This window comes from Halichoeres trimaculatus, unplaced genomic scaffold (assembly GCF_033239565.1).
Source record: "Halichoeres trimaculatus isolate MK-OKI-2021-1 unplaced genomic scaffold, fHalTri1.1 fHalTri1_scaffold_11, whole genome shotgun sequence".
NCBI classification, from domain to species: domain Eukaryota; kingdom Metazoa; phylum Chordata; class Actinopteri; order Labriformes; family Labridae; genus Halichoeres; species Halichoeres trimaculatus.
This window is the reverse complement of record NW_027437189.1, coordinates 34,610,982-34,622,153: the sequence shown is the minus strand read 5'-3', so window position 1 is coordinate 34,622,153 and position 11,172 is coordinate 34,610,982. Positions and strand designations below refer to the sequence as shown.

The window sequence follows — 11,172 nt, the reverse complement described above, 5'->3', positions numbered from 1 at the left end:
AGTCTCTCTGTGTGCTGAGCGGGAAAAAAGTCTAACTTAAGAAAACTACAGGAAGTCTGACTAAAACTACAGGGTCTCAGCAAACTATAAGAAAGAGAGAAAACACAGATAAGAGGTGTGAAGACTGAGGAATAGAGCTTTCTTTGTTTCAGTGAGCCATCCCACGGTTGAGAGAATTTGGCGCACAGCCACAGTCAGGGACTTTCCGATCCGTTATTGTTTACAACCACAACGCGTTTTCTTTTTAAACCAGGAGTGACGTGTAACAGGAAGTGCCTTCAGAATAAAAGCTTATGTGAAAATTAAGAGATTAAAAAAACCCACAAAGAATGAAAAGAAAAAATAAAAGCTCAGGCAACCTGGTGCAGGCTGCCCGGTGAAGCTATTCTTGTAGAACCAGGCCTCAGCTGTGATCCATTCCACACTCCACATCACATTGGCTCTTTTCACTCACAGATTTTTTTCTTTGTACACGCATTTATGGATTTTCACACACACCTGTGAATATTTTACACATCTGTACTCTACACATTTGGAAATCTTATCACACTTGTGTGGATCAGTTCACAAATTTGTGGATGCAATTACACACAATAACTTAATAGCTCCATACAACTATGTGTGTATGTATGTGCCCCAGTGAGCAATCATTCAAAATATGTAAGAAATCAGTTAATTACTTAATCAATCAATCAATCAAACAAAAAAACAAACAAACAAACAATAAATAAATAAATGTGAAATAATGTTCATTGATTGTAAATGTAATTTATACATTTCATGTTGGCCCTTCCTCCGTGGATACAGGTCTGTGCTTGTGCAAACATTGTTTAAAGGACCCAAATATGAGGTTGTGTTCTGTGTTCTCTCAGTGTGAGATGGAATGTAAATTTTACCTTTGCAGAGTGAAACAAATAACAAAGGTGACAAACATTAGATAAGAAATATTCTCTGTCTCCTCATGATCTTTTTTTTTTTTTTTTTTTTTACCAAGCATTGGTTCAGTGTTAAAGAAATAGAAAACGGGTTAAAGCTTGAACCCTGAGATGTGTTCTGAAAAAGTTTTTCACCTTGACAGGATGAAAAGAAGCAGAGAGGAGTCAAATTAATAGTGAAGCTAATGCAGATCAGTCTGAGGATGGGTGTTTTGTGTGTAAGAAGCAAAGTTCAACACAGGACACAAAGAAATACTCGACAAAAATCTGATATGACATAAAAAAAACTGCTGAAGAGGAACAACTGGTGTATAGAAATGTAACCACGTGTAGGAAACTGGAAGGAAAACTACCTCCATTCTTGAAACAGATAGGATGTGTGAGGGTAAAGTGAGTCAAGCTGAAACTGCACCTAGCTTCAACTCAAGAGCTGCACTAAGCTCTGCATGGAAATGGACATTTTATACATAGACACCTCATTGACTGGCGCTGCCTATTGGAGCTGACATATGTAGGCCTACTGGCCGCCATCTTGGTCATACTGTTATGTGAAAGCAGATTTATCCAGGTCTAAATTGATCAATTTACTCACTGACTAGGATCAACTTACCCCTAAGCTGAGGCAAGCTGAGCCACAAGACCATTTTTAAAGAGGTTGTATTTTCATTTACTTTGTCATGGATGCATTTTTAACACTGACAAGACTCATCCTGAAATAAAGGTACACGCTTTTTTATATATATATATATATATATATATATATATATATATATATATATATATATATATACTTTGTATCACTTTCCCTTGCTTGGATTACAGTGGGCTCTTTGAACCTGCTCCAGTCAGTCCAAAACAGACTTTGTTCCCCCAGTCTCAGGATGGATCTGAAAGATGAGGTCTAAAGAGAGGAGGAGTGTGAACAGGTCTCAGTCTCGGTCTCTTCTGTGATGAGATTTATATACCCTTAAATCATCTACAGCTCCAAGACAGGATGAAGTGAAGGAGAGCATTTCTCTGATCTGTGTCTGGTCTCTGTGTTCCTCTCTCTGTCTCCAGGTGGAGTCCTCCTCCTGTTGGATTTGGTTTCTCTCCTGGTTTAAATCTCAGAGAGATGACGTCTCCTGAACAGAACTCTGATCATGAAGTCTAGAAAGAGGTCCAGAATGAAGCTTTGGTTCCTGCTGATGGTAAAGTGACTTCTCCTCTCCGCATGTTTTGATGAATTCAGAGGTCTTCTTCTTCTTCTTCTTCTTCTTCTTCTTCTTCTTCTTCTTCTTTTTCTTCTTCTTCTTCTTCTTCTTCTGGTCTAGAGGAGATCAGACTGAAAGAGGAGTCTGATTCTGACAGACCTGCTGCCTTACAGGTTCCTCTCCAGTCATATGACGGTGTGTCAGGAGGGACAAACAAAGAGTGGAAATTCAGCATCATCCTCCTGAACATGTTTCAGAACAGACTGACACTAAAGATCCAAACTTTAGAGATTTGTTGTGAACATGTGGAAAATCCCTTCAGACTGATCCTGACTCTCTGTCTCTGTATCACTCCACAGATTATTATAATGAAAGCCTCCTCAGGTCAAATGTGTCATCAAACAGAGTATTGGAATGGAAATGAATGCTGTCCGATGTGTGGTGTTGGTAAGATTCATTATTAACTTATTAATTTCTTAATAATTAACTTATTCAATGTCTCTGAACTCTTGTTGTCTGTAGAGTAATGTGAGCTGTCAGTCTGAGTCAGTTCAGTTTGTCTCAGTGTTTCTATCAGAACATCCACGCTCTGATTCAGAAGATGCTGAACTCTAATTTACTTATTCTTACTCTAAATTTATTTATTTGAGACCCTCAGCAGGAGAACTTTGGTTTCTAAGCTCATCCTGAAACACCTCTCCAGGTCAGGAGGTGGCAGTAATGTGCAATAGGCCCTATTCTTCAGAGAGCAAAGCCAGAGGATAACCTGGGGTGCGTCTCAAAGCAATAATTTCATGCTTCCTCCGCCCTATCTCCTCCGTGATACTGGAAGCACTTTCTTAATCTCCAGGAGAGAGGATGGAGGAGACTGATCGGAGGAGCTATGATTGAGGAAACATGGGAGCTGGCTTTGCGGACCTCTTTTCACTGACAGACACGGCCCCAATATCACTCTCTGATTGGAAACTGAAATCTAATAAATAATATCTTCCTGAAACACAATAAACCAGGTTATAATAATAAGTTTAAGAGGTCACAGTCAGATGTGCTTTAATTCATAAATAATCTAACAATTATGCATTTTTGCGGTAAAGTGATCCGTGTGCTTCAAACAGTACACAGAACTAACAGAGAGCAGGTTTTCTTCATGGTAACGTGTTTGTTAAACAGGTTAAAGAAACAGACAAAGCTCTGTTACTGTTTCTGTTTGATCAGAGCTATTACAGTGCACATGTGCAGACACACAGACAGCTGTTAGAGCTGACTGACAGATGATCCAGAGGTGATCAGCTGATGCCGTCATCACTGAAACACACCGCTTCATGTGACGTTCTGGAGGAGAGGATGTCCCATTGCTCTAAAAACAAATCTCCTCCATCCTCTCTCCTCTCTTCATTTCCTCACGTCTCTCCCATGCATCTCTGGTGGGAGGGACTAAGACACAAGTGAACGACAGAAGTTTGAAGCTCTGAGACGCACCCCTGGATAATGTGGGCATCATTTTGAAGGGTGCAAGTTCCTGATGAGCTAACAATACACTGGCTGTTGCAAGGGGTGATTCTGGACATAACTTTGCAAATCTTTGTTTGTATAATTGGTACAAACAAATAAAGTAATTTTTGTCGCGACAGTTCATTGAAACCTTGAGTGAAGAGCGAAGTCAGAGCATATTGAGACCCTACTGTGCAGTGTGTTGGTACCTCACGGGCCTGGACCAGCTGTGTGTGCTAGAATGGCGTGGACTGACTATCTGACAATTGTTGGGCACAGACTGGCTGTTTGTGCTGGACTGCCGTGGTCTGTGCTTGATTGGCGCAGATTGGCGATCTGTGCTTCATATGGCCAGCCCATGTACCCAATGGTTTTTCCAGTTTGTTTTATGTCAATAAAACAAAATGTGTTGACAGGCTGTGCTTTGTTGGCCAATTTATACTAAAGTGTTTTAAGATTACACAGCCGGTCCATGCAGTGGTGCACAGACAGTCTATGTTGCTTTTTTTTTTTTTTGCTTATGTCCACCGTGTACCCTCCTCACCCTCCTTGTTTACACAACAAATTTACAATTAGTTGGTTCAACAAAATGAAGGTCTTGCTGAATGAAAGCATTTTTATCATGTTGAAACAACACAGTCAACATTGATTGACTTAACTTGTTTTTTTTAATGGAATAAAGGTGGCATGATAAAATCATGCTCATCCAACGAATGAGTGCATGTTTAACCACTAAACAGGAAATAATCTAGTTATTTAATTTATTTTACTAATGTTGGTTGAACAAACACCCATGTTGCTTTTTTTTGAGTGTAGTTTTTGTTTTCATTAGGATCATGGATCGGGGGCCTCATATATAAAGTTTGCTTGTTTGAAAGTGGTGTACACCACTTCCCACACAAGGTTGTGATTTATGAAAATGAGCTTGTGGGAAAATGTGCAACTGGTACAACAACTTTGATCCTTGTGCGCAAACATTTTAAAAACAGGGGAAACTGACAACACAGACGGTTTGGGAGTTCGATCACAGCCGCAGGGGCAACAAGTTGCAAGTAGTTAACAGAGGCTGCTCTCCTCTCCTGAAAACGTGGAAGCGCATTCTTGCGCTCCAAGTCCCACCCCCACCCCCACCCCCAACCCCACCCCTCCTCTCCATGTCAAAACATTGCCAGAAAGTTGAAAGTGAAAAAAAGGGAATTTTAAGTGAAAACCAGTGAGGCTCAAATAAAAAAAGAGTGTAAAAACATAACTGAATATTGGCATTTACAAACACATTATGACACAAAAAACTCCTCAAAAAATAGTGTCTTTTTTAATGTCTGTATTTTGGTTTTCATTTCAACATTTTACAATGCCAATCCTTGTTTCAGATGTAATTCAACTTTTTTCACAATGCCAAGTTTCTTTTTCAATACCAAATCTTACTTTCAGTGTTCTGACTCCTTAGAGAAACACCTCCCAGCACCTTCTCAGTGAAGATGGAACACTTGCTCACCTGCTCTCCCTCACACTGTTGAAGATGTTGCCCCCACCCCCCAAAGCTGTAAAGCTGGGGAAAACACTGGAGAGTTTCCTTTCCTCATCTAAACTTCCATTTTTGCCACAATCCAGCTCTGACAACTTTAATCTGCCCCTCATTTCTTATACATTTTCATTCAGGAGGTGCTTTTTATTGACTTTTTGTGTTTGGTTACGAGCATGCAAGGGGCGGACTCTACAGCTTCTCCATGTAGATCCTGATTTATGAAAGGACTATCAGGTACAGATGTCCACACCAACAGTTTTATAATTCTGAAACATTTTGGGCAGTCACCATTTCCAGGTTTTTGGAGCAGGTACATGTTTAGTGTCAAGTCTACACACTATTCATAAATGAGGCCCCAGATCTCTGTCACAACTTTCAGGGAATGAAATGAAGTTTTTTTTTTTTTCTTTTAACAGGTCATCGAGTAAAGACCGACTGTGAGGGAGAAAAGTCCACGTCCTGTCAGCCGTGCTCAGAGGGAACCTTCATGAATAAACTGAATGGACTCAGATCTTGTTTCCACTGCTCAGAGTGTGAAGAAGGTAAACGTCTGTTTCTGTTCAGCTTTGTTTTCATCAGTAATGTCAGAACAAACCTCTCCTCACTGACACTTCACACTAAAGCTGATTTTACTGACTCATCAAATCAAAGCTCCAGGCTGACTTCCTAAAGTCAAAGCCTTCAGTCCCTCATCCAGATGAAACCACAGTCTGAAGAAACCAGCTTCACGTCTCATAGAAGTTAAGAGGCTCAGACTGAAGTCCAGCATGTCCCAGTTTAGTCCTTTAAACATTAAAACCTGAGGAGGTCTGTGAGTCTGGTCTTTCTCTGTGTCCTCAGCTGCTGGTTTGAAGATAAAGAGGCTATGTATGTGGATATCAGACTCAGTGTGTGAACCTCTGGAGGGGTTTTTCTGCACGGAGCCCTCAGAGGACGGCTGTGGTGCTGCTCAGAGACACAGGAGCTGTGATCCAGGACATTACATCAGTCAGAGAGGTGAGTTAAAAACAGACTTTAGAAGATGAACAGTCAGTGACCTCCAGGAAAGAAATGATCTCTGGATGGTTTTCAGATTCATTCAGTGTTAATATTTAATCCAACATCAACAGCATCGTCAATAATCTGAGAAAATTATTTCTAAACTCTCTGTGTGTGTTTTCAGGAAGCTCAGAGTCAGACTCTGAGTGCTCTCCCTGCTCTGAGGGAACATTTTCTGACGGCACGTTTACGTCTTGTCAGAATCACACAGAGTGAGTGAAGCTTCACATCAGACATGGACACACCTGAATTCTTCTTCCAGCAGCAGCAGAGACTTCATCAGATCCTACAGATGTTCCTCTAACAAATGTCCCTCTATCATTACAGATGTGATCCATCCAATCAGCAGCTGCTGAGACCAGGAACTGGATCACAGGATGCTGAGTGTGGGGAGCTGGAACCAGACAGGACCAAAGAGATCATCAGTGTTTCTGTTGGTGTTTCTGGTGGTGTTGTTGGTGGTGTTGTTGGTGGAGTCATTGTGCTTTTTTTAGCTGCTCTGTGTGTATTCATAGTGTACAGACAGAAGAAAAACAGATTTTCAATAAGGTGAGGTTTCACTCTGACAGTAAAAATATGATCATGTTTTATTTATAGATGTTTCTGTTTGACTGTTTTTATTCATTGTTGATCTTTAATTTCAGGAATGAAAGGAGAAACAGAAAATGGACACCAGGTATGTTTTAAACTCTCTGCTCTCATCCCTCTCTCAGTTCAGTTATTAAATGGTTTCACTCACTCATTCATATTTCTCTTTCAGGAACAAGTGAATTTAGAGGAGTTGAGCAGGACAGATCTGAGGATCAGGTGAATCAGGTGAGAGTGTTTTAGTGAAACATTCTCTGACTGAGATAAACTCTGACATGTTTTCACCAAAACATGTAAAGAAAAAAATAAATCTCTCTTTTTCTCCCAGCCTGTGATAGCTCATACACATCCTTAAACACATGGACAGTTTTTTGGACACTGTGGATAAAATGTTGTCCAGGATCCAGGTCTATCTCAGCTGGATTCTGGTCCATTCTCTTTGCAGTGTCCTTGAAATGCATCTGTCTGAAGTGTTGCTGACTGAACATCACCTCACGTTTAGTTTTTATCAGAGGGAAGGATGCTTCACCTGTGAGCTAAATAAACCAAAGCATGCCCTCTACATGTGGAGGGAATGTGAGAGGGCGGGGAAGAAAAACTTTATTCCTAAAGCAGCTTTCAGACAAAGAGCAAACAGAGATAAAAGCCTTCCAGTGAATGGAGCACAGAAACAGAGTACGCTTGATTATCTTTAAAACATAACTTTTGTTTTTATGAAAAATAAAAAATAATCCTGGTGGTCTGAATGTTTGGTTTTAGGTTCTTTGAGTCGTTTTTTTTTTAATGAAAGGTGATCTATAAATACACCCTCTCTGTGGTTTGGAAGCTGTTCCAGTGGATGAATGGAAAAGAGTCCTCTGGGAACCGTACCAACATCCTATTAAGGCCCCGTTTACACGACGCCGAAAACGGTCGATTCCGCAAACATTTCGTTGCGTTTTGGCCTTCCGTTTAGACGAGACCACGTTGCGTTTTCAGTGAAAACGCAAACTTTTGAAAACGCTCCCCAGAGTGGAAAGATCTGAATCCGCTCCTCCATCCAGCTTCGTGTAAACACAGAGCGGAGCGTCTCAGGGTGAAACGCTGACGTCACCGCATGCGCACTCGCAGTTTCAGGTGAAGGCTCCGCGCTCAGCCACATTTCCAGTTGAGCCAGTAGGTGGCGGTAATGCGCGTTATGGTTGGATTGCCGACCGTCTCACACAACAAAACGGCAGAAAAAGAAAGAACAGAAGAGGAGACTTCTCCTCCTGGAGTCGTATGAACGCGGATCATTTTCATGCCGTCCTCATGTAAACGCGGGTGGCTTTTGAAAACGCAAAGGAAGAATTGTTGCGGGAGTCTCCGTGTAAACGGGGCCTAAGATTATGAAGAAAAGTGTCCTCTGGATATCCAGATGGACTGGATGTAAAAGAGCGCCCCCTGTATGAACTTCTTGCGAATAAATCACCAAAAGTTTCCAATACAGAAACATTTCCAGACATTAAACATGAAAGAGCTGTTTCTTACATTTGTTCTTGTTTGAGATGTTGGTAAGATTTGTACATTCAGGTTTATAACTCTGAAAACCTTTTTTTCTGTTTCAAGACTGATTTACTCCATCATCTAAATGAGTTTTATTGACCTAAACTTGTTATTTTAATGATGTAAATATGACTTCTAATCTCACCAATGTTTGAGCTTCATGTAGGACAGATTTTTTCTGATTTGTTTCTTTGTCGATTAAGTTTTTATTGTTGTGTTTTTCTTGTTTTGTTGACTTCACAAAATATTGTTTTTTTTGTGTGTTTTTTTTATCAAAAAGCCCTGACTTCAGTGTTAGAGGTTCAGATTTTCCAGAGAGGACCTCCTCTTAATGGTCCCATATTATGCAAAAAACACTGTATGAAGTCTTTTAGTTGAACTTGTGGGTTTTTGGCTTTCCTCCCAGCCCACAAAATGTGATATTTAATGACAAAACCTGTACTCAGTAGAGCTTGTGAATGTAAAATCCTGACCTAAAACGAGCTGTTTGGAATTTCCAGGGTTTGCCAACATCAGCAAGTCCCTTTATTGACCAATCAGGAGCAAGTCTGACCTGATTGGTCCACCGGAGCAAATACCCCCGAACCCCCTCCCCACCCACTCCTCCCCCCGCTTCTGGAAAGAAATCTCTCCAGCAACGAGGAGAGGAGTGTGGCTGTTTTTGGCAACCACATAGTTCCATGCACAAGCTTCCCATCTCGGAAGAAGACAAGACTAAAGCCTGGCTCACACTACAGGATTTTAAAAATCTTAAAAGATTCTGAAATTTGGTTGTATCTCACACATGAGGAGAATCTTCACAGATCATCTTCTCTTAAATCTTGAGCACACTCTAACAACAAGATTTGAAAATACTGACCATCACTCACTACAGGATTTCACCAAGATTATTTGACCAGAGAGAGTGATGCACCACATGTGCTCAGTTGTTTGATCTGAGGTTTTTAGCTCACTGGTGGGACAGGACGAGAGAGAAGCGGAGCTGTCTGCAGCGGTGCCTTTCATCCATTACGCGCACGCAGAGGGACAGAGGAGAAACTGTCGCTGTATCAGCCAATGATGGCATGATCTCACACCAATTACTGATAAAACAACAGTTTGCTACTGTATGAAAATGGCGTGGTTATGTGTTGTTTTTAAAGGCATTATTGAACTGGCTCGAGTGGGCCAGTGGAGCGCGCAGTCAGCTGACCCGGAGCCTTTCAGTTGCACTTTGAGCCTGTGCTTGTTGTTTGTTGTCCGGTCTCTTGTAAGGGGGCTCTCTCTCTCTCTCTCTTGGCTGTTGTCATCCTCAGTGAGAATGAATGTTGTAATCATCCAGATAAATATCAAACATGTTTGAAAATTATCGAGGTGGCTCTGACCAGTCTGTGAGACGATCGTGGGGCTAAAGATTCATCTGTCAACCACTCACACTAGAAGATAATCTTGGCCGAACGTCGGGGCGTTCATTTATGAGGAAAATGTTCCAGCTTCACTCAGTAAAACTGTGCATGTGTTCTAGTCACTTCACTGCCGACTGCTTTTCCAACTTTGGACAGTCCAACAGAGGGCTAGCCAATAGACTGGTCCTGAATCCAGGCATATTACCACCCATCCGCCAATGTGGAAATGTGAGTATTTTAAATGCTGTGTGCTGTGGAGCAGATGTAAGAGCTTTCCCTCAGTGTCCCCCCTGTCTCTGTGTTAGCTCCAGGATGCTAACTTTAGCTGCGGTTAGCCTGTTGTTTTAGCCAGTAATGTTACGGTAAACGAGCTTTGCTGTTTTTTAAACATTGTGCACTCAGAGCTCGTGGCGCCGCTCTCAGTGATGCTGAAGAGCGGGGCAGTATCAGCGGTGGCTCAGTTACATATAAAGGTCACGCCCACTAAATCAGAGCGTTCTGAAATAGTGATGGGAAACTCGATTCTTTTTACTGAATCAAGTTTAAATGAGTCACTCACCAAAGTGAATCGGGTTTTTGAGTCATTTGAGTCACTCTAGTCAGTTACCCAGAAAGCAATGGCGAGACATTCCAAGTTGGAAAAGTTTGCAAACTCAAGTGTCTGCGCCAGCGGAGGTGAGTGATATCATGTGCTGTGAGTCAAGCCGTGCAACATATTAAGCTACTGAGTGATTCGTAACTCACGGGGAGAAAGGGAGTGTGTGAGTGACCTGTATGTGCTTTGAGTCATACTGTGAGTGAGTTAGTGATCTGTATGTACTGTGGGTGAGTTAATGACCCGTATACACTGTGAGTGGAGCCATTCTACGTACCAGCCATTCTACCGTGATGTGAGTGAGGGGCTGGGCTACCGTGAGCTTTGTACTGGGTCAGTAAATGAGTCATTATGGGTGAAGAATCATGATTCTCGAGTCAGTAAAGTGATTCTTGGGTATTGAACGATTCGTTCATGATTCACACAACACTACTTCAGATCTACAGTTTACAGATGGGTGTGACTAACGTGGGACTGGAAGCTTAACTTCGTATCAATTCCTCAAAAGTGACACTTTGACAGTCGTTACTGATAGCAGAGATGGCGCAAAAAGAAGTTCATCTGGACAGAGAAACTTTCTCTTGTTAGATCTGATTTTTGTTTTGGATACTTGTTCAGTGTTAACTTTATAATTTAGAGTGAAATGTGTCTTCCAAGATGTTTCTAAGTTTGATTATAATACTTTTATGAGTTAAATTCTTTTTTTTTGTTGTTGTTGTTTTTTTAATCCAGAAGAAACTCTCTGAGAGTAAAATTCTCTTGTAAGAGTGTCCAGTGTGCAACACACAGCTATCAACAACTAAATAAACATAATTAATAATAAAATTGATTACTTTAATTTAAAACACATAAACATAACTTGATCACAATCAGAAAATGTGCAGTGTTTATGAATCTG

The 11,172-nt window shown here is 41.1% G+C and overlaps 1 protein-coding gene across 1 annotated transcript; it reads left to right on the top strand.

The window, feature by feature from the left end:
• Positions 1-2,056: 2,056 nt before the first annotated feature.
• LOC141798983 (tumor necrosis factor receptor superfamily member 14-like) lies at positions 2,057-6,993 on the top strand. The gene is made up of 8 exons (XM_074680995.1): positions 2,057-2,125; positions 2,488-2,575; positions 5,561-5,686; positions 5,985-6,140; positions 6,307-6,394; positions 6,510-6,652; positions 6,827-6,858; positions 6,943-6,993. Exons 1-8 carry the CDS (start codon positions 2,078-2,080, stop codon positions 6,991-6,993), a joined length of 732 nt encoding a protein of 243 aa, XP_074537096.1. The 5' UTR covers positions 2,057-2,077.
• Positions 6,994-11,172: the final 4,179 nt, after the last annotated feature.